The 23909-nt window shown below is 25.5% G+C and overlaps 9 protein-coding genes across 9 annotated transcripts; 6 read left to right on the top strand and 3 right to left on the bottom strand.

The window, feature by feature from the left end:
* Window positions 1–2290: 2290 nt before the first annotated feature.
* Window positions 2291–3019, top strand: EHI_178130 (uncharacterized protein; the record flags this gene model as incomplete). The annotated part of the gene is made up of 1 exon (XM_646412.2): window positions 2291–3019. The coding sequence occupies one exon, from the start codon at window positions 2291–2293 to the stop codon at window positions 3017–3019; it is 729 nt and encodes a 242-aa protein (XP_651504.2).
* A 94-nt stretch (window positions 3020–3113) lies between these two features.
* Window positions 3114–3629, top strand: EHI_178120 (uncharacterized protein; the record flags this gene model as incomplete). The annotated part of the gene is made up of 1 exon (XM_646411.1): window positions 3114–3629. One exon carries the CDS (start codon window positions 3114–3116, stop codon window positions 3627–3629), a length of 516 nt encoding a protein of 171 aa, XP_651503.1.
* A 67-nt stretch (window positions 3630–3696) lies between these two features.
* Window positions 3697–6907, bottom strand: EHI_178110 (uncharacterized protein; the record flags this gene model as incomplete). Its single annotated transcript, XM_646410.1, has 2 exons — window positions 3697–3993; window positions 4049–6907. 2 exons carry the CDS (start codon window positions 6905–6907, stop codon window positions 3697–3699), a joined length of 3156 nt encoding a protein of 1051 aa, XP_651502.1.
* A 2924-nt stretch (window positions 6908–9831) lies between these two features.
* EHI_178100 (uncharacterized protein) lies at window positions 9832–13071 on the top strand (the record flags this gene model as incomplete). Its single annotated transcript, XM_646409.2, has 1 exon — window positions 9832–13071. The coding sequence occupies one exon, from the start codon at window positions 9832–9834 to the stop codon at window positions 13069–13071; it is 3240 nt and encodes a 1079-aa protein (XP_651501.2).
* Window positions 13072–13136: 65 nt separating this feature from the next.
* EHI_178090 (ankyrin repeat protein, putative) lies at window positions 13137–14410 on the top strand (the record flags this gene model as incomplete). Its single annotated transcript, XM_646408.1, has 2 exons — window positions 13137–14229; window positions 14286–14410. The coding sequence occupies 2 exons, from the start codon at window positions 13137–13139 to the stop codon at window positions 14408–14410; spliced, it is 1218 nt and encodes a 405-aa protein (XP_651500.1).
* A 90-nt stretch (window positions 14411–14500) lies between these two features.
* EHI_178080 (uncharacterized protein) lies at window positions 14501–15712 on the top strand (the record flags this gene model as incomplete). Its single annotated transcript, XM_646407.1, has 2 exons — window positions 14501–14683; window positions 14732–15712. 2 exons carry the CDS (start codon window positions 14501–14503, stop codon window positions 15710–15712), a joined length of 1164 nt encoding a protein of 387 aa, XP_651499.1.
* A 95-nt stretch (window positions 15713–15807) lies between these two features.
* Window positions 15808–16281, bottom strand: EHI_178070 (uncharacterized protein; the record flags this gene model as incomplete). Its single annotated transcript, XM_646406.1, has 1 exon — window positions 15808–16281. One exon carries the CDS (start codon window positions 16279–16281, stop codon window positions 15808–15810), a length of 474 nt encoding a protein of 157 aa, XP_651498.1.
* Window positions 16282–17107: 826 nt separating this feature from the next.
* EHI_178060 (uncharacterized protein) lies at window positions 17108–19048 on the top strand (the record flags this gene model as incomplete). Its single annotated transcript, XM_646405.1, has 1 exon — window positions 17108–19048. The coding sequence occupies one exon, from the start codon at window positions 17108–17110 to the stop codon at window positions 19046–19048; it is 1941 nt and encodes a 646-aa protein (XP_651497.1).
* An 87-nt stretch (window positions 19049–19135) lies between these two features.
* EHI_178050 (ATP-binding cassette, putative) lies at window positions 19136–23167 on the bottom strand (the record flags this gene model as incomplete). The annotated part of the gene is made up of 1 exon (XM_646404.1): window positions 19136–23167. One exon carries the CDS (start codon window positions 23165–23167, stop codon window positions 19136–19138), a length of 4032 nt encoding a protein of 1343 aa, XP_651496.1.
* Between the last annotated feature and the right edge of the window lie 742 nt (window positions 23168–23909).

The raw sequence follows: 23909 nt of genomic DNA, 5'->3' as shown, positions 1-23909 counted from the left end.
TTCTTTATTTGATTTGTTCAATATTAGATTATTCTATTTCATTATCATTTCATTGTCTTCATTATTTCATTATTTCATATTCATTTATTATTTTTTAAAATCAAATAAACAATAATATTGATATTCATTCATCATATTCATTTAATATAATAAATATACACAACATTTCAGAATAAATAATTAATATTTAACATTGAAAATATTGAATTATATTTAATATTTTGTTCAACATAAAATCAATAAAACATATATTTTGATAATACACAAATGAAATAATAAAGAAATATACAATACTCAAGAATTAATAAAAAAGAAATAAAAAGAATGAATAAATGAATATAAAATTGATAAATAATAGAAGAAAGAAATAGAAAAACAACGAAAAACAAATAATATAAAAAGAATAAAAATATATAAAAGAATAAAAAGAAAGTATAATAAAGAATATAAAAATAATAAATCACAAAGATGTAATAAAAGAAGAAAATAAGAAATAAAAAGTGTATTTTTAATGTAAAAATTAGAAATATTCAATAAAAGTGTTAATTTAATGGTGTAAAATAATTAATATTATTTTATTAATGAAAAATATTTTATTCCTTTTTATGTTTATTATTTATATGTATAACTTCATTATGATGTTTATTATATAATCAATCATATGTTATTATTATAATATGTAATATGTGATAAAATATAAATGAAAATGATATGAATATATGATATAGAATATAGAAAACAAAATAATAATAAGAATAAATGATAAATAAATATAGAAATGATAATCAATGATATAATAATAAATAAAAAGTATAAAAGATAAAATTAAAATTAATATAAATCAAAAGAGAATAAATGATAAGAATATAAAAATGATAAGAATATAAAAATGATAAAGATGAATAAACAAATAATAAAATACATTTAAATATAAAAGAATAACAATAAGAAAATCTAAATAATATAAACATAAAAATAATAAAATAAGAAGAATATAATAATATAATAATATATAGATAATAAGAAGATGATAGATAAATAATATAAACAGAGAAATAAATATAAAAATACGATAGATAAATAACATATAAAGAAAAGAATAAAAAGAATAAAAATAATTAAATACGATTCATTAAATCATCTATTTCATTAATATTTCATACAAAATGAATACAAGTGATCATAAAATATAAACATAAATATTTATATATTCTGTATTTATCATACTTTTTATTTTTTATTTATTTTTATTTTATGAGCAAAATATAATAAAGTGGAATATTCTATGGATGCAAATTTTTTTGCATCTTTTTTCTTTTTTGTAAATTATTTAGATGCATTTTTTCTTTGCTAATTTTCGTACCCGTTTAGATGTATCAAAATGAATAAACTTAATGGATATATTATTTTTATTTTATAAAAGTGATACTTCATATTATGGGTAATAACCGTTAAATAATGATAATATTAACACTAAAATGACAATAATGAATTTATAATAATTCATAATTATCCATTTAAATGTATAAAATACATTGAGAAAATTAATTCATATTACTACTTCCATAAACAACTCTCATTGTGTTATGTTATATACTATGAAAATGAAGACGTACAGAGAGAAAACAATTGTGTTTCATTTATAAAAACTATTTAAGTATATCTCATTTTAAGTCAACACACATTCTATTTGTATTAAGAGTTTTGGCAATATATACAGAACAATCTATACAACTATCATTTTAATTTATATCTTTGAAAAATACTGTATAAATCCTAATATCCTAAAAAGAATGTTTGTGATGTAGTGAGAATATAGCAACTGTTATGCGGACTATGTTTAAGTATGAAAGTCTATTTGATACTAAAAAATGATTCATAAAAAGTGTATATTTAAATGTTCAGCTGGTGGTTGAGTTGCTTAGAAGTCATGTTATTATTTGAGGTGTTTAGTTCAAAGTCATATAGATTTAATGAATCTAGGTTTGAGTGGAACATGAATTATGAATCCACACTTTTTGCGTAATATGAAATTTAATTCAGTCATAGAAAAATTCATTAAAACGAAAAATCAGTTTAAAAAGTCAACAAGAAGACAAAAAATTAAATGTCAAAAAAAAAAATACAAAAGATATAAATAGAATATCATATTCACAACCGAAAAGTCAGATTTTTGAAAAGAGTGAAAAAGCAATAAAGCATAATGATTTGAGTTTAGAAGAGAAAAGAAAGACTTCAAAGCATTCTTATTTAAGAAAGAACTTAAATTTAGTAATTATTTGATTGTCAAATGGATATAACTATAACAAAAGCAAAAAGAACAAAAAGTTGGATTGAAAGAATGAAAACAAAAGATAAAACTGTCTTAGGTGAAATATTAAATCTTATTATAAGAGGAGAAAAAGATATTGATAAAATTGTTATTAAATGTAATGTTCTTGAATGGTCTTATATTCACATAGAATTATGGAAAGACAATGAACTAGAATTAATTTTATCAATTACTTCATCACTAATTGTTGATGATGTTTTTAAAGAATATTTAACACAATGTTCATTTATTAAATGTGTGAATTATTTGATGAAAAAAACAAACGAAGAAATAAAACAACGAGTGATAATGATATTAAATTTATGTTTAGTTAATGATACTTTTAGGAAGAAATGTATTGAATCAAATATTCAGAAAATAATTGTACATTCTTTTAAAAGAGAATCAACTCATTTTTATTATCAAAATGTTTCATATTTCTGTAAATTGTATTTACTAAAGAAAGAATATTTATCTGATAACCAAATAAATGACATTCGTAGGTTTTATATACATGCCATATGCTCTAAATCCACACCTATTATCTTAGATGGTTTAAATTGTTTTTATTATTTTGCAACAACAATGTTCTTTACCCTTTCACCAACAACAGAATTTCTTCACAGATTATCTGAATTAGTTCATCATAAGAATTCAAGTTTGTCAAGGCTAGCATCTAACTTTGCAAGTTTTTATCAAATAGAGTGATGATCTGTTAAATAATGAATAATAATTGTTTTTAGAAAATTTTTTCTTTTTGTTTAAGTTTGATTAAATTAAAAAAAACTTAAAACCTATTCAGATGTCAAGAGTATTAAAGAAAACAAAGAAAGAACAAGAAACTAAGCCTGCTTTATTTAAACAAGATAAGTCTGAATTTAACAAAATTTATAATGAAGTTAAAAGAATTGCTCGAGAACATTCAAAAGGAGTTGCTAAAATTCAATTAGATAATGATTTTAGAAAACGACTTGGGTTAAAACCTAAAACAATTAAACAACCATATAACATCCTTCTTCGTACAAAAGCAAAAGAAAAAAAAGAACGAGAATTAAATGCAAAGAAAGTTAGAGAAGAAGAACTTGTTATTGCACCTGGATTTTTACCACAAAAACAAGAGAAAAAGAAAAGAGAACGAACATTAAAATTAACACAAGGAGAATTTGATGGTGGTATTTTAAAATTTGATATTAACAAAGATAATGCATTAAACTTTGATGAATGGGGAAAGTATGGTAAAGATAAAAAGAAAGGAAATAAAACATTTGGAAATTCTTCATTTAAGAAAAAAGGAAATAAAAAGCATAAAAAAAGATAGAAATAAATTGATTGAATAAATTTAATTCAGTAATGTTATTTAAGAATGATTTCAAATAAAAGTATATTTAAAGGTTGTTTCTATTATCTTTAAAGTCTTGAATAATTTTGAATAGCCCATCAGAAGCATGAGAATTATCTTGTTTATTTAACAATAACCTTAAATGACCTCTAAAATCAGTTGTTATACCATTTTTCATTGGTTCACATTGCATGATATACCAACCATTTGATGTATAAGTCATTCCTATTTTAAATCTATTACCATTTATCATAGTAAATATTAATTCAACACTCAATGACTTTTCTCCAGTTGGTTTTAATGAAAAGTCAAAATAAAATCCATTCATTTGTTTTTTGCTTTCCTATAGTAATAAGTTATTATAATTTAAAAAATAAATATTAAAAAATACAACAAACTAAATAGGTTCTAGGTAATATTGAAATTTCATTTGAAAAATCAAATCTTGATATAGTAATAAAAGTACTAATATACAACGCCGCAGCAGAAATTGAATTTGAATTGAAAGGAACAGTAAATCTATCATTAAAATATTCTGCAAATATTCTTGAATTTTCACTTGCTGATTCTGATTGTTTTAAAGTAATTACTGGGCTAAAACCATCAAGTCTTAATGGACTTGAAACAATAAAATGTTCTAATTTAAAACAATTATTTTGATCAACAACAGAAGCTGGTGAAGTGGTTAATAATGATGCTAATATAGAAAGATGACTAATTGCATGAACTAAAGATAATTTATTTGGTAATTCTTTAGATGTAAAATATTCATCTTGTTTTGGAAGAGAACGTTCAATTGTTCGTTCAAAAACACATTTGAAAGGTTTACAACATACTTGTAACTGATTATCAAAATGATGTATGAATCTATAGAATGAAGGATAACGATGAGAAGAATTATCACATTGATAAGTAAATACAAAAAAGTTATAAATATCCAATTGATATTCTGTTTTAAGAGTCATAGGATGATTAACAATAACTGAAAGTGTACTCATTAATAAATGTTGAATAGTATAACGTAATGTTAAAAATTGTTGAATACTTAATTTAGGTGAATCAAAAATAAAATGAATTCTATGTGAATTCATAGATTCAAACAAACTTTGTTCTGACTCAATGTCTGTTATTACCTTACATTCCATAATAACAATTTCAGGATTAGAAGATGTAAATGTTACACTAAGTGTGTTAGGTATGATAACACTGTTTTCAGTAAATTGAACTTCTTTATTTTCAAATGTTACTTCATCTGGACCAATAAATGAAGCAAATAAAGTAACTTGAAAAAGTGTGGCATATTTTGAAAGAAGAATATTAATATCATCATCAATAAATGTTTTTGGAGTTGTTATAACATAGTCTCCATCATCATTAACTAAATTATATATTTTTGTTGGAATATTTTTAATTGTTAATTGAAGGTCATTGTCAATTGAAATAGATAATTTTTGAACAAAAGGAAGAAGTAAATGATAAACATATAATGTTTCATTTCTATTTACAATATTAAAAGATGTATCTTTGTTAGTTGTATTAAAGTAATGTAAAAATATTTGAGGAAAGGTAGTGTTATAAGCTTTTTGTAATAATATTTCGAATGAAGTAAAGAAATATTCATAAAGATTATCAAATGATTCCCAAATATATGTATTGGAATATTCATCATCAATACATTCACCATTTACTTGTAATTCCATTTTAACAATATTATTTTCAATTGTAACATACAATTTTGTAAAGTCACTTAGACGATATGTTAATGGAAATCCTCTAATTAATGACTCTTTTTCTTTTTTTTCAATATACACTATTTGTGGCTCTTCTAATCTAGATGCTTGGGAATGCATTAATGCAATAGTATGAAGTGATGCATATTTCATTCTTAACTTAAATTCTGTTATTGCAGTTTTGAGAACTGATGGGTGATTAATTCCAATACTAAATAATGTTTCAAAATATTCTACTAATGATGGAGGTAATCCTACATTATATAATTTTATTCTACCAGTTAATGGTGAAAGCACAAATGATGGTATTGGATATAAAGGTGTTGATTCAAATTGTAATTGTTCTTTATATTGTTGGGTTAAATATTCTGTAACAACTATAAGTTGTTCTGTTAATGATAATTTTGAATCTAATTGAATCGGTAATGAAGGGTTATGAGTAACTTGAATTCTATATTCTTTAGGAAAATATTCATAAACTAAACATGGACGTTCAAGTGATTTATATCCTTGAGGACAATGATCTAATGAAGATGCTGTTTTCCCCCAATAATAAATTTCAGTTCTACTAATGAAATTATGTTCTCTTTTTGATATTTGAGATAACAAATAAGGATAACCTAACTTTGATGATTGGCTTTTAGATTCTAATATATGTTTATGAAGGAAAACAACATATTTATCTAAAAAGCTTTTTAAAATATTAAATTCACGAATTGGTTCATCTTCTGAACATTTTTGTTTGATTTCTATTCCATTTAAAATAATTGGTTTAGGAGGTTCTAATTTTTCATTAATCCATTTATTTAAATTATCAAGAAGATATGGACAATCTTTCATTCTAGTGGTATTCATTCGTTGCCAATTAACTTCTTGTTCAGTTGGATAAATTGAAACAACTTCAAATGAAATGTTATCTGAATGTTCTTCATAAATAACACTAGGATTTCTCAATGTAAGGAAAACAGAATATTGTGGTGTTTTACATACTAACATTCCATGAACAATATCAACACTATCAAATGGATATTTTAATGCACATAAATAAAAGAGTTTTCTTAAGTAAATAGTTAATTTTGTAAAATTTGGAGTTGGATCCATGAAAGAATCCCGAAGATTTATTAAATTATGAATTTGTCTTGGTAAAGAATTAAATTGATGTTCTAACAAAACTTCTAATGCAGCTTCTACTTCGTAAGGAAGAACACGAATACATGGTAATACAGTAGCAATGTCTTTTGAAATAAAATTTGTCATTTCACAAAGACATGATATGTTATGTTGTAAAATACTTGTTCCACGAATGAGTTCATCAATGTATGGTCTATCAGATATTAAGTATCGAGTAATAATCAATGCTTTCATTAATAATTGATGACAATTAAATATTTCATCAACAAATGCCTTTTGTTCATTTGTTCTTGGTTTTGACATATCGTTTAATTGATTTTTTAATGAATTTGAAATTTGAGAAATAATTCTTTCTATAGTTCGAACAAATGTATATGTTTTTGGTTCGTTCTGCATAAGAACTTTTAGTAACAAATGGAGATTAAAATTTGTTTTTTTTTTCTATTAACTTTTCTTGTTTGAATCACATTATCATTTATTATTACTAAAACATAAAAAAACTATATTTGTTATTTTCTTTTTTATATTAATCATTAATAATTTTTTATTATAATAATATAGAAACCCTGAAACTATTTAAAGAAAAATAAGTAATAAAAAATTGAAAAGGGATTTATCGAAGCATTAATATACTGAAGATAGTGATTAATGTCAAATATAATCCAATAACAGTGGGTAAGAACTTATGATAAAAGTTTTATTTCTTTGAATAAAATTTTATTGTATTACTCTACATTTAATGTTTTATAAAAACTTAAACCAAGTTATATAAATAATTTATCTGTATTTTCACTTCTGTCTAAAAAAGAATAAATTCTCTTTTGGAATAAAAAGTAACTCTTCTTCCAAATATATTTATTGTTAGAAGATTATGTTCATTTAAATATGAATCATTTTCATTACTTCTCTTTATTTTTTTCCTTAAGGAAATCTTTCTTTTTTATCAACATTTTATTTGTTTATTTACATTTGAAGATGGAAAATATTTTTTTGATATCATTGCATTTTAAAGTGTATTGACGTTCAAATTCATGAAACTTTCATTCCTCAAATAGATAAATGATTCTATTTTATATTTGAAAAAAAATAAACGTAAAATAAAATGTAGTGATGAGCTTATTGAGAAACATTCATATTTTATAAATCAAATTGGGTTAAAGTAGAAAGAATATAATTAGAATGTTCATTACTTTGAGTGTTCATTTGAACATTTTAATATATCGTTGGATTGAGTCTTCTCTGCTGACTAACTTAATTTCTATTTTTCAACATGAAAAGAAAAAACTATAAATTAATACATCATATATATCTTTGTTATTCATCTAATATCTTTCTTGAATGATTAACAATATCATCTAGCCTCTTTACTACACCCAAGATTGCTTGTTTTGTACACCACCAATTACTGATAAGAAAAACAATAGTTATCAGCAAATTCACAAATACTGTATCTAGACTCACAATGAATAAAGATATTTTCATTACTTTTAGTGAATGCCCTAATTTGTTTCAATCTTTATAAGAGCCAAAGTTAATTTCCAACACTTATCTTAATCATATATTTAACAATTATCATCAATTAGAAATAATTCATTGAAAGTCCAATAGACTTTTATATAATGCCTTTTAACCATTGGATATAATAAGTTAGAGAGTCTGATAATATATTCAAGTTGAACTACACTTTTCACTATCTGAAACCAGAGCTAAATAAATTTATCTATGTGTTATTTGAATCTTTCACAATGATTTCCTTTACTACAAATAAACTTAGGTGTTTAATTCACTAATAATATAGTACATTCTGTTATGGAGAACAATGTTTCCCCATAAATTGAATATCTTGTTTATAGAAGAAAATTAGATTGTTTATAATCCATCTCATGTCATGTTAACATAACCTACTGTAAGTACTAATCTAAGTGTAAATAATTAATCCTTGTTCAAAATGTCAAACAAAAAAGATGGAACTTCTCATTTATCTATTTTAATACAATAACTCCCATTTTAATAACATACAGTAGTTGGAATATATTAGAGTATTTTCTTTTACTAAATAGTCATGACTTAGTTGTAAAACCAAAAAGTTGTATATCATTACATCCTCTATATAAATTATATAATATATTTCACTAACACCCTGTAATTTTTAGATGTTAGTTCATAAATCAGATAATGAATTAACTATTTTACATTGAAGACAAGTGACTGTAACTGTGAGGTGCAGGTAGTTTGTTACTGTACATTATGAGTATGTATTCCCATTAAAAATATCTAGCTATATGTTCATCTGTTCATTGACTATTATAAACAACTGGACAATATGATTTCAACAAACGTTAATACTAAAATCTAAGAATTGTTTCATTTAATTGAAGAGAACGATCTGAAGAATATTCAACATAATAAGAAGAGTCAGTATTTTCTAACAAGAACAGGAGGTATATTAAAAGTGAAAGAAGACACGGAAATAAATAGATACTCAATTCACTCGGTATATTTAAAGTTTTTCAAAAACACAAATGTTTAAAATAAAGAACAAAAAAAGAATAATTAAATCTTGCTATTTTTATTATCAAAAAAAATCAAGTATAGGATGATTATATATTCTAAGAGTAAAGAGATGGTAAAATACTATCTATGATATGTAATTAAGATGATAATAATAGAAAACATTCTAATGATTTGTATTTGTCATATCAACTAAAAATAGAGAAATTTAATATATTAACAGCGTTTATATGAATTACTTAAAAAATATTGGAAATATATAAATAAGAAAATTCATATGAAATTATTATCCAATATAAAAGACATAAGATGATATTGTACAAACAACTACTACTAAAAATGGTAAACAATAAAAACATATATGTTATATGTTATATAAAGAATAAAAGTGTCTTTAAATAATATGGCAATAATATATGGAATAATAATATTTGAAGAAAAATATCAATAAAAATAAAGAAGAATTAATAAACATAGAAAGATATAAGATATAAAAACTAATTAACTCAAAAAAATACAAAAATGAAAAGGTATAAGACTAATAAATTAAATAAAAAGGAAATGATAAAATAAAAGAAAATAAAAGTTTAGTTTCAAAAAGAAGAACACCTGTTCTTAAGAAAAAGATAAGTAGAACACAAATAAATAATAACAATGAATTAGTTAGTCTTAACAAAACAAAGAATAATAAAAAAAAATTCTATTGTTATATAATTAATTTGTTATCTATTTTAAATTTTTTTTAAATTTTGTTTTTAAGAAAGAAAAAATGAAACAAAAACAATCAGAGATTCATTTGTACAAAGAAGATGAGTGAAAACAATGAAAATTTCATTCGTCTCAAAATTCCAATCTGTGTGTCACCAAAAAAAAGTTTTGATTTGGGCTCAATACAAGTAGACCAGATGCATAGTATTCCTATAACGTTAAGATGTGAAATAAGTAACATAGAAATTAAATTTGAAGCTATTGAAAGTGAAGAGAAAAGCACTAAGATTGAACCAATAAGAGCACTTAGAATTAGAAAATTACCAGCAGAAAATAAAGTAATTATAAAACTTACACCGATATATCCTACTGTAGAAACAATTATTCGAATTAGAATTATTGTCTCTCCTTTAAAAACAGTTAAATCTGAATCATTGTTACAAAATGTAATGTCAGATGAAATAACTATTAGGTATAAAACTCAAGTATCTAATTGGATAAATCCACAACAAGCATCAATTGAACTTATTGAAAAAATAGGAGAAGGGAAAGAGGGTAAAATTTTTAGAGGAAAATATAACGGCGAAGAAGTTGCAATTAAAAAGGCATTAATGGCTGATGGGAGAAAAGAAAACGAACTATTTGCATTTCTTAAAAATGATTACATTATTAAATATATTTGTTCATATAGAGATGAGTCATTACAAGCACCAACAGTTAATATTGTTATGGAACTTGCTCCATTTGGTTGTTTACTTTCTAAATACAGAGAAATAAGTGAAGAAGTATTATTAAAAATATCTGAAGATGTAGCAAAAGCTATACGTTATCTTCATGTAGAAAAACACATTATTCATCGAGACGTTAAACCACAAAATATACTTTTATTTAATTGGACAGATATTGTTAAAATTAATGCTAAATTAACTGATTTTGGAATTAGTAGAATAATTGATTCAGGAGGACTACATACAGGAATGTTAGGAACTCAAAATTTTACAGCACCAGAAGTTATTAGAAATGAAAGATATTCATATCCATGTGATATTTATAGTTTGGGAATGACAATGTATTTTTCATTTACTAAAATTGATCCTTATGATGAAAGTATTTCTAAAGTTATGTCACATGGAAATTCTATTCCAAAACATCCATTAATTGTTGATAATATTTGGAGTTTAATTACTTCATGCTGTGAATTAGATCAAAATAAACGACCAAATATTGAAACATGTTTAGAACATATTGAACAAATTAGAAAAGAATATAAAATATTGTCATCAAATAAAGTAGTTGAAATTGAACAAAAAGAAGTATACTTTTCACTTGGAAAACCATTTGATTTATTAGAGTCTGTTATTAAAGTTGTTGAATCAATTGATAAGTATGACACACAAAACCAAATGATTTTAGCATATTTAAAATTAAAAAATCATATTGACGTTGAAGAAGCAATTAAAATATTAGAAAATGATAAAACAACAATTGAAAATCATGGAGATAAAGAATATTTATTAGGTGATTATTTTTTTAAATCAAATGATAAAAATGTTATTAGAAAAGGAAGAGACCTTTTAATTAAAGCAGCAAGTAAAAATCAACCGCAAGCAATTATGTTTCTTGTTGATCAACTTAAAGATATTGCAAATCAAAGAATATTAATTATTGATGACAAAAAAAATGAATCTGACAATTTTGAAGAATTTATGCAAAAAATATGTAGAGTAGTACCAACAAAAATTCCATTACAAGTTTCAAAAGGAAAAGTATTAAGAATGGAAAATAATGAAAAATATATGGTTTCTCCTGAATGTGTTATTAAAATGTTTGCTTCATTAAAATCAATTTTTCCTATATGTAAATTTCAATATGCAATTGCACAATTATTAGGAATTGGAACTCCAAAAAATATTACTAACGCTGATATTCTTTTTGTGCAATTACAAAAAATTAATTGTGAAGAAGCTTTATTTTATGAAGCATTATGTCAATTAACACCTCATCACACACAGGAACAACATAAAATAACATTTCAGACGTTATCTGATTATTTACTTAATTCAAAAAATTGTGAACTAAAACCAGACGTATTAAATAATCAAGCAGTATTCTTATTTAAAGGATGGGGAAGAAGTTTAGATAAACGACAATCATTTAAAATGTTTTCAGAAGCAAAAAAATTAGGAAATGTTGAAGCTTTATATAATTTATCATATTGTTTATTACATGGAGAAGGTTGTGAAGGAACAGAAAAAGAAAAGAAAACTGCAATTAAATTATTATTAAAAGCAGCAAAAAAAGGATATATTCCTTCACAATTATTACTTGGTAATTGTTATTTTAATGGAAATGGAACATTAAAAGATGAAAAATCAGCTGTTTATTGGTATACTAAAGCTGCACTACAAAATAACTCAACTGCAATAAATAATCTTGGAAGTTGTTTTTATAAAGGAAATGGAGTAGAAAAGAATGACCAATTTGCTTTTCATTTATTTTTATTTGCTACACAAATGGGAAATCAAAAAGCACAAATAAATTTAGCTTTATGTTACTTATGGGGATGTGGCGTTAAGAAAAGTATTGATGATGCAAAAAAGTGTTATGAAATTGCTTCATTAAATAGTAACTCTGAGGCTCAATCAAAATATGCTCAATTACTTCTTGATGAATATCGTTATACAAAAAATGAAGAAACCCTTAACGAAGCATTAGACATGCTTGATAAAGCATCAAAAAATGGAAATGCTGATGCTATGTATAATTATGGATTATGCTTTTATAAAGGATTTGGTAATTTAAAGAAAAACCAAATTAAAGCATTTGATTTATTTAAAGCAGCAGCATTTAAAAAACATCCTGATTCATTATATATTCTTGGAGTAATGTATTATAAAGGAAAATATGTATTTGAAGATAAAACTTTAGCAATGGAATATATAACTAAAGCAGCTGAGTTACATAATCATAGAGCATTATTTCATATTGGAATGTGTTTCTTTAGAGGAATTGGTAAACCTCTAGATGTAGATAAAGCAATGGAATTTTTTGTTGAAGCTTCAAAATATGGATCAATTCAAGCAGAATTAAAAATCGCAGGAATCTTATTACATGGATCAGATAAAATTCAAGCAGATAAACCAAGAGCAATTCAGATTTATGAATCGTTGGCTAAAAAAAAAGTTGGAGAAGCTTATTATATGTTAGGTGAATGTTCATTAAATGGAGATGGAGTTCCAAAAGATGTAAACAAAGCAAGAAATTTATTTCAAATGGCAAGTTTGTATGATTGTCCTATGGCATCAGAACGATTGGTGTTATTGAATCATAATATCTTCTAATTTGAATTTTGTTTTTTTTTAATGTTCTGTTAGTTTCATTTTAATCTTTTTATATTTAGTTTAAAATGGCAACTCAACAAATAAACAAATATACTCCTGTTCATTGGGCAATTATTAATAACATCCCTTTAAAAGAAGAAATGTTATGTCATTGTAATATTAATGATTTTGATTGTTATGGAATTCCTGGATTACATTACGCTATTCATATGCAAAATATAGAAGTTATTCAATGGTTATTTGATCATGGTGCTGATCCATTATTAAGAAATAAAAATGGATTTAATGCATTTCAAGAAGCAGTATGCACAAGAAATGAACAAATAATTAAAATAACATATGAAAAAACATATAATTACTATGAAACAATTTATGATGAACGAGTAATAGATGGTGCAGAAACCCTAAATGAATTACATGACTTTCAATTTACTCTTCATTGGGAATTACAAACATGGATTCCTCTTGGGACATATTTACTTCCATCTGATAATAATGTAATAAGAAAAAGAGGAAAAAATTTAAGATTAGATATGAATATTATTGGATTTAGTCATTACACCGTTCAAAAAGGAAATGGGTCATTAATATTCTTTGGAGAAGATAAAAACCAATTTAAAAAAGGAGAAGTTATTTTTGTAAATCATAATGAAAAAACTGTTACAAAGTTATGTGGATGTGGAACACAAAGAAAATTAAAAATTGAAGATGTACTAAAAACAAATGTTACAACGATGAAAACAAAAATAATATTTGATTGTAAAGAAGCTAAAACATTACTTGGATATGAAAGAAATGAGAATATAAATGGAATTAATTGTAAAGTATATAATGTTACTCCTTTTTGGGCTGAATTAATAACAAGAGAATTACCTTCTATTATTCAAAAACCAAAACATTTTAAATCTAAAATTTATGATGATGAATATATTCAAAATCACATTAAAAATAATATTTTATTAAGAAAAAATGAGAAAGAAATTCTTAGAAAAAAAACTTGTCAAGCAGAAATGTGGATTGGAAAAGGATCAATAGAATTATCAGAATTTAAAATTCTTATGAAATTCTTATCTAAAAACTTTGATAATTTCAGTGCTTTTGAAGACTTCTTTGAAAGAAATAACTTAACTAATGACTTTGGGTTTCCTCTTCAATTTAGTTTGTTATTTATTAAAACATATTCTCCTTTAAATAACTAATTATTTATTGTATAGAAATACCTTTAGCTTTTTCATTAAGTATTGTTGCAAATATTAAAGACTATCAAGCAGTTTCTCCAAATGAAGAAATATTTGAAATACCAAAAGCATATAATATTCTTGATTTTACTAAAAATTAATTTATTATTTTACAGTTCAACGCCAAAGATAAATCCTTTTTCCATTTTCAAAAGATATAAAAACAACTGCATATTCAACTTGAAATCTAAATGTCAAATATAGTAACTGGTGAAGAAGCTGTTCTTATGTGGTCAAATATGCGTGCAAATTGTTATAATTTGAACGTAACTGATTTTGGTTCATGTTGGAATGATGGACGTGTTGTTACAGCCATTATTCATTCATTATTTCCAAAAGAATTTGATTACAATTCAATGACTTTTAAAGAGCCAGTTTGTTTTTTAATATTTTTGATGAGTTTTGAGTACTTATTACAATAGCTTAAAGATATGCAAGTTGCTTTTGACTGCTTAAAAAAACATGGAGTTATTATTTATATGGAGCCCCAAGACTTCTTAATGAAAAAACCAGACACTAAATCAGTGACTTTATTTGCAGCTGAATTAATGAAATACTCTCAAGGAAATTATGAGGGGTATGATGAAAAAAAATTTGAAGAAGCAAAAAGAAAAAGACTTGAGGAAGAAAAAAAAGAAGAAGAAGAAGCTGCTAAAAGAAAACAAGATGCTATTGATGCTTTACCAAAATGTACTGCTTGTGGACAGCCAATATCAGTATATGCTTATGAATTTTGTGGATACCCTTATCATGACACTTGTATTAAATGTAATGGATGTAATAAACCATTACGTTTTAAGGCATTGGCTGTTAATGAAAAACCATATTGTGAACTTTGTGGAAGAAATGCTTTCCAAAAGATGAAAGCTGATGGTTGGGTTCCACCAGAAGGAGTACGTGGTCCAGTTCAAACTCGTATTGGTACTTATACAGGAGAAAAGAAAGCACCACCACCACAAACTGGAAAACCAGTTGTAAAGAAGGAAGAACCAAAACCAACAACCTCTAAAGAGCCCGAATTAATTTCACGTAAAACAGTTGACTCACATAAAGAAGGAGGATTTTTAATTGAAACCATTGAAGAAATTATTTTTGACCCAGCTATTGGAAAGAAAAAGAAGAGGACTATTAAAAGAAAGACTGCAATTAAGGAAGAACCAAAAGTAGAAACTAAAGCTGTTGATGAAGATGATGAAATTAAGAGACTTGAAGAAGAACAACGAAAATTAGAAGAAGAAATGAAAAAAGAAGAGGAAGAACAAGAAGCTGAACTTAGACGTTTAGAAGAAGAAACTCGTCGTCAAGAAGAGGAATTAAAGAAAATGGAGGCTGAAGATAATGATGATGATGAGTTAGCTCGTATTGAAGCAGAACTTGCTAAACTTAAAGAAAGTGATGCTTAAGTGCCGTTTTAAATATCTGCGTTTTCATCTCAAATTGAATTTAAAAATAACAACCAACTTTTACATTACTTTTTTATTTATGAAAATAAAATGGTTTAATTTTCAGTCCATTCACAATATGGTTTTTTGGTTAATTGGCTATTGTAATATCTTGAGTCTTGAGAAACCTCTTTTCCTAGCCATTGTGGTTTAATGAAATTTTCTGTTTCTGATTCTAGTTCAATTTCTGCAACTATTAAACCTTTGTTTTTATCTTCAAATACATCAACTTCATATGTATGTTTTCCCATTGGAATGTAATGTCTTGTTTTAACTATTTTTTCATTACACATTTGAATTAATTCTTCAGCATCTTTCAATGGAATAGTATATTCATACTCTTTTCTAGTAATCCCATGAGTTTCTCCTTTGATAGTAATATATCCAGACATCCCATCAGTTCTTATTCTGACTGTTCGAGATGGTTCTGAGCAAAGATAACCTTGAAGAAGTTTTTTTTGAGTATGAGGTTGTTTTAGAAACTCAGTTGAGGTAACAAGAAATTTTTTTTCAATTTCAGTGTTAGTCATCTGTTGTTTCTATTAATTAAGAATTAAAAGATCATTCCTGTTCTTTTGAAACTAACCTAAACTTTGACTCATTCATTATTTTTTTTAAAGACTAAAGTATATAATGAAACTACTAATAGTCTAACCTTTAAAATAAGAAGTTATCATTATTTTGTATGAGTCAGGTTGGTAATATCAATTAAATAAATAGTATGCATGAAAACTTAAAACAAAGAGTTAATTAGAAAAAGGATAAGGAAATGAATCTTATTTTAAATTAGATAAAGAATAACATAATTAATAATATAATATTTTTTTACTTAAATGAATATAAATATATGTTTTTATTTTATCTTGAAACTTTAATGGACAAAAAAAGGATTGAAAAAAGCAAAATTATTTATTGTCTATAAATTTAAGTATTAACAAAGATTTAATTAATCATTAAGAATAGTTTCTAGCTTTTTTTCAAAGATAAGTTTGTAAATTTCTTTGGAGAGGGGACTTGGTAATAAATTATAAGTTAGAATATAAATTTATAGTATTAAATAATACTCTAATAATCTGTCATTTATCAACTCTATTTAATTTGTAGTTTTAAGAATAATTTATTGGATGGTAGTTTTAATACATTATTTAATGAGTATATTATAACAACTTCTTTGAAGACAAAACAGAATTATCCAACAATAATTATTTAAGTTATTTAATTGATTAAGACTTTGAAGAGAAGAATCAAATAATTTATTTGGTTGAGTCATATTTATATTTTTAGAAAAACGTTTGAGAAAGATTTAAAAAGAGAAAAAATAAGAAAAAAAACTGAAACAGATAAAGAACAGTTGATATGGACAAGAAGAGAGTTTCATTAGGACCAAACGTTAGGCAATCAATATCATTACTTGAAAAATCAACGATGAATGAAGAATCATTGATTCAACCAGTTAGTAGAAAAAGTTCATTTGCATTACCAGCACCTCGACAGTCAATCAGAAGATCAATAGTACCTCCAAGACAACATTTAAGTGATGAAGAAATTAAAAAGATGTATGCTGAATGTTATTTGTTGTGTGACCAAAGAAAAGTTAATGAAAAGAATGTTTGGGCTTTATCATTGATTGATTATATGAAAGATGTTATTCAAGTAGAAGCCTTAGAAAATCAAGGAACAGCAAATTTTGCTAAGGCAGGTCTTGCTATTGATGCAGGTGTTCAAATTTATTCTGTCAGAGTGGATGCTGTGCATAAAAAAACATTTGCTGTTGTTGATACAATTAAACAGGCTGAAGCAGTTGAAGAAGATCTGAGTAGTTTTGATGAAACACCAGAAAAACCTGAGGATGATGCAACACAAAGTTCTCAACAAACACAAAAAAAAGGAAGAACAAAAAAAACTCGTACAAATATACAAAAAATAACAATTGAAAAACATCCTAATACTCTTCTCAGTAAATCAGACAAAGTAGAGTTTCATAAGGATAGATTATTTCATCAAAGAATTAGTGCCTTAGAAGGTAAATCAATATTAGAAGATGTTGTACATAATTATGGGGATTTTATTTCTGGTGACTATGCTGAAATAATTGATATTGAAGAAGAAGATGGTGATTTTGAAGACCCTGAAATTGATTGGAAAGGAAATAATGCATCACAACTTAATATAACTGAACTGAATACTCAAGATAAGAATAATTTAATAAGTACTATCATTGATGATCTTAAAACCCCTAATGCTACTCAACAAGCTATTTTAGAAAGACAAGAAACTGCAGATAAATTATTAGAGGATCTTCCTAATGATGAACCAATGCCATATATAGATGATGTTAATCCAGTTGATGATCAAGGAGGAGAAATATTACCAACACAAGAACCAGACCAGTCAGGTAATCCTGATTTATTAGCACCAATTGTTTCACGAAGTGGATTTACATATTTTGATCCAAATTTATATAATATTAAAGAGATTCAAAAAAGAATTCGTGTTGATGCTAAGATTGGGAAATTTATCAAACCAAAAGTGGAAAAGAAACAACGAGAAAAGAAAGAAGTTCAAACAATGTTTGATTTAAGAGGAATGAAGACAGAGCCATTTAAAAAATTATTCAGTAAGAAAGCCACAACAAAAGAAGTAAGGTTATTTGAAAAGATGAAACCCACATTTAATGAAACTGATATTAATGAATTTTCACGATTAATGCTTGTTCCATTAAAACGACTTAGTAGTGGAGATGAAAAAGTAATAGAAGTTGTTGAAGAAGAAAAGAGAGAATCTTTACTTCAATCTAGAGCAAGTGTTCTTAATGGAAATAGAGCAACACTGAATGGCATGAGACAATCAGTTATTGGACAAGGTAAGTCTATATTAAAAGGTGAAGAAGAAGATGAAGAAGATGAAAGGATGTTTATGAGAAGTGAAGATGAAGAAGAGGAAAAGAAAAAAGAAGAGAGTGTAATTGAAAAGAATCAAGGATTTACTTCTGTAGCAATTCCAAGAATGATTAATATGGAGAAGATTATTGCTGCGACTAGACCAAAGAATTTAGATTATGATGGAGCAGAAAAAGCAATTATTTCAGTATTAAAAAAGTGGAAAGAATCAGGGAAAGGAGATATTATTGATTTTCAATCCATCCTTGATGGTATTGTTGAAGAAATTGGAAACGAAAAAAAGAAAGACTTGACTGTTCATTTTGTCTTTGTTTCACTGAATATTCTTTGTTTTAGAACATCCTATAAAATTATTAAAAAAGGTGAAAATGACATTTATTTGGATATGTCTAAATAATTTTAGAAGTTTTTAATTTATCATTTTGTTCAAAATTTTGTTCAAAATAAAGATTAAACATATTCAACAAAACTATTTTAATTAAGTTTATTGTGAAGAAGAAGATTCACTTGGAGAAGATAAATCATTTTCATTTGATGCTACAACAACTGGTGAAAGAAGATGACGTTCACTTCCATTTCGGTCACTTGTTTCTTCAAAATGAACAGGTGTTGCATTGTTTGAGTTGTTAAGTAAATTTAATTCAAGTTCTGGTTTTAATTCATCATTACCTTCTGATGATTTAGTTGACTCATTTAATATATTTCTATTGAAATTAGATCCAAAAATAGTTGTCTTTTTCTTAGCAACTCTCTTTAATTCATCAGCACAACCTGATTGTTGAACAAGATGATTAAAGATAGTATTTTCATTATCAATCAAATGAGAAGGAGAATCATTTTCTACTAATTCACCTTTATCAAATACAAACACTTTATTAGCATCCATAATACTTTGTAATCTATGTGCAACAGTAATCACTGTACATTCATTGAAGTTCTTTCTAACCATTTCTTGGATTGTTTTATCAGTTTGAATATCAATATTTGCAGTAGCTTCATCCATAATCAAAATCTTTGATTTTTTCAATAATGCTCTTGCTAAACATATAATTTGACGTTGTCCAAGTGAGAAGTTATCCCCATTTTCTAATACAACATCATCAAGTTCATTTACACTATTTACTAATTTAAGAACACGTTTCATTTCTTCATCTGAAGTTTGTTTTGTTGGATCAAGATTATCTCTTACTGTACCACTAAACATAGTTGCTTCTTGAGGTAAAATACACATCCTATTTCTTAATATATGTAATGGTACTTTGGTAATATCAATTCCATCAACAAGAATTTTTCCTCCTGCAGGTTCTTCAATTCTAAATAATCCAGCCATTAGTGTTGATTTACCACTTCCAGTTCTACCAACAACACCAATCTTTTCTTTATCTTCTATTGATGCATTAATTCCTTTGAGAACTAATGGTAATCCTCTTCTATATCTAAATTTATAATCTTTAAATTTAACTTCACCTTTAGAAGGCCATTCATCTGGAGGTTGTTCATAATTTTCTTTCACTCTTTCTGATTCTTCATTTCTTACTTTATTTAATTGGAATATTCTTTCTGTTGATTGCATAATAGTTTCTATTTCTAAAATAGCCAGACCAAGAGTAGTGATTGTACTTGGAATATTGGTAAGATTAGTTAATGCAGTTCCTGCTGTAGAAGGATCCATTCCTTTATTTATCTTGGTAATACATATAACGGTAGTTGTTATAACTATGATAAATGCCCCAATCCAATCCATTCTTTGAAGATACCATAATTTAGCCATCTTACAAGTGTAAAACGCCATAGTGTTATTTTTGATTTTATCAATTAACTTAGTTTTGAATTCGTTTTGACCATTAGAGACTCTTATTGTTGATAGTCCCATTAAAGTTTGGTCAAAATGAACGAAGATAGGAGATCTTGAAACTCCTTCAAGTCTCTGAATTTCAATGACTGGTTTAGAAGTAAATATATAGAATGCTACAAAAATTACGACTATCACCAATACTAAAATAACTAAATAGATACTGGCTTTAGTAATAGTAATAGCCACAATAACAATTGTAGAAACATTAACAATCAATGGTTCAGTAAACATTGCTAATGCGTAGTCTATATTTTGGAAATCTCTTGAGAAGCAATTAAGAATTCTTCCAATTGGAGTAATATCGAAGAATCCTAATTTAGCATTCATCACTTTCTTAACCATCTTTTTATGAATATTATGGGATGATGTGATACAGAAAAATATAATGAATATTTCAGTTAGATAAACTCCTACGAAGTCAGCAATAAATGTATAACAGAATTTGTTAAATTCTTCTCTATTTCCTTGTGGCAATCCAAGTTTTGGTCTAATAGATCTTCCCCATTTAGTTAAGAATGTGTTGTAGAAGTATAATGCAACAATTCTGGCTGACAAAAATACAATACATGCTGCACCAAGAAATACAAGACCTGCTTTAATATATTCCCAATATACTTTAAATGAAACCCTTCCTAATTCTTTACCTTCTTCTCTGGTTTTAGTGTTGTAACTATCTCCAGAAATAACTTCACCATTTTCTTCATTATTCTCACTCTTTTTGGATGAAAGAGTCTTAATAAATTGAGATGCTTCAAGACTACTATTTTTTAATTCTTCTAAACTTCCATTAAATGCAAGTTTGTTGTCATCAATTACTATAATTCTATCTGCTTTCTCAATGAAATATGTTTGGTTAGTTACTATAATTCTAGTTTTTCCTCCAAGACTTTTCTTAATTGCATTTTCAAATATATATGTTCCAACATGGAAATCAACAGCAGACAAAGGATCATCAAGAAGCATGATATCCTGTGAATTGTATAATGAACGTGCTAATGCAATTCTTTGTCTCTGACCACCAGATAGATTAGATCCTTTTTCAGCAATAACATATTGATCTCCTCCAACTAAATTATCAATATCAGAAGTTAAACAAGCATCTTTTATTGCTTGTTTATATTTTTCTTTATTATATGGAGCTAAGAAACATATATTTTCTCTAACAGTTGCATTCATTAACCAAGCAGATTGAGATGAATAAGTAATTTTACCATTAAGATAAGATTCTCCTTTTTTCTTCTCTAATTCATTTAAAAGTGCTAATAAGAATGATGATTTTCCACTTCCAACGCTTCCTAAAACACATACAAGTTCTCCTTTTTTAATTTTAAGTTCATCACAAGCAAATGCAGTTTCTCCATCAGGGAAAATATAATTAACGTCATTCATTTCAATTGCATTTTCTGATTCTTTGTTAACAACTTGAATTGGTTGTAATTCTGGTTTTAATAAGAATCTTTTGATTCTTCCAAGAGAAACATTAATAGAAGATATACAAGTAGCCGCCATACCAATTGTACGAATTGGGATTCTGATTGAATTAAATAAAGATATTGTTGTAATTACATTAGCCAATTGTAATTCAGCTTCAGATAATACCATAGTAACAAACATTGATAGTGATAGAATAGCCCCTATTTCAATAGTAATAGTATAGAAAGAAGAACGTACAAATCCAACAAGAATAAGCCAGATTTCTTCAATAATTCTCAACCACCAAATTCTTTTTTTCATTGGTTTCTCCCAATTATTATATTTAATAAACTTAATATTATGAAGAATTTCTCCCATAAAAGATACTCTTTTATCCTTCACATGTACAAATTTATTATAGAGAAATCCACTAAGAAAACCAAATCCAAAGTTTATAATGTTGAACACAACAAATACAATCAATGGAATATAAACCCATTTACCCATATATATATAAATTAGTACAAAGAGAACAATAAACATGACTGGAGATGCTAAACCAAAAACTGCATATTCAATATTTCCTATAAATACAGACGCATCATTTGCCATTAAATTAACAAGTCTTCCAGGCTCTTCTATTCCAGAAGCATTTAACTTTAATGCTTTATCATAAATAAGACCAGTAAGACCATTTCTTATTCTTAATGCACTAACAAATATCCATTTCTTTCCAAACTCTTGAGAGAAACAAACAATAAGTTGAAATACAATAGCAAGACAGATAAAAACAGCAGCCATATAAGTTGGAGGATTTTCTTTATTTAACCATTTAACAATATATTGACATTCCAATGGAAATGCTAGTGAAAATAATTCATATATAGAAACAAGAATATAGGAAAATAAAAAGTGATACCATTCTTTCTTAAAAATAGTCAAGAAAAGACTTGGATGTTTTGAGAGAGCTTCTTTTTCCCAATTCTCTTTTAACTCTGCTTCATAACCTTCTAATATAAGAGTTTTTGGTATTGGACAAAGATCAGAAACTCTTAAATTCCCTTTTCTCCCTTTTAATAATTGAGGCATTGAAGTTCTAAAGAACAATGTTCTAAAGAATTTAACAACTGAATTTGGACTTTTGTCGTATTTAACAACATCGTCTGTTTCAAATATTCCATCATCTGATGAAGTTGTATCTTCTCCTTCTAACTCAATTTCTTTTGGTTCAATAGATTTAAGAGACATATTTTCTGACTTATAAGATATAATTTTCAGTTTAAATAGTCTTCTTCATTAAGTAAAGAAAAGAAAATTCAACCCCTAACATACAGTATTATCTTATTTCAAAACAAAAATAAAATTATGAATGTTCAATAATTGTACATTTTAAAAAAGCGTTTAAAAACAGTTTGTAATAGCATTTATATTTTTTTCTTTATTTTTAAATGAGTCAATAACAAAAATTTATGATAACTCATAAAGGACAAAAAAAAGATAAAACACGTTAAAGATATGAATTTTACACATTTTTATTTATTCATTGAAATTACTGCTTGATAGGAACATTCAATAACTGAATATTTTTGAATATTTAAATTTTTCTTTTTCACTAGAAAAGGAGTATATAAACAAGAAGAATATTCTTACCGTCTGTGTTATAATGGTACATGTTATTATTTTTCTATTTATAATAATCTGTGTTAGGGTTATAGTGGATATTTGTGAAGATTGATCTCACACATCTTTTAATATTCACTTTTTGAATCTTTTCAAAAAGATTCAAAAAATGAACTTTTGAAATTTTATTCAACAAAAAATGAGTATTTGAATAACATAAATTTCAAAAGAATAAAAGACAAAATACGTCATTCAATGATACAAGAAGAAGATAAAAGTCAAGAGAAAGAAGTTCAATAAGAAGAAAAGAAAGAAAAGAGAAGTGATACACGTTGATAAATCTAAAATTGATTTATATTTTCATTTCATA

Source organism: Entamoeba histolytica, genomic scaffold (genome assembly GCF_000208925.1).
Source record: "Entamoeba histolytica HM-1:IMSS scf_1104750518987 genomic scaffold, whole genome shotgun sequence".
Classification (NCBI taxonomy): Eukaryota; Evosea; order Mastigamoebida; family Endamoebidae; genus Entamoeba; species Entamoeba histolytica.
Note: the sequence above shows the minus strand (reverse complement) of the source record. Positions and strands in the feature narration are given on the sequence as shown.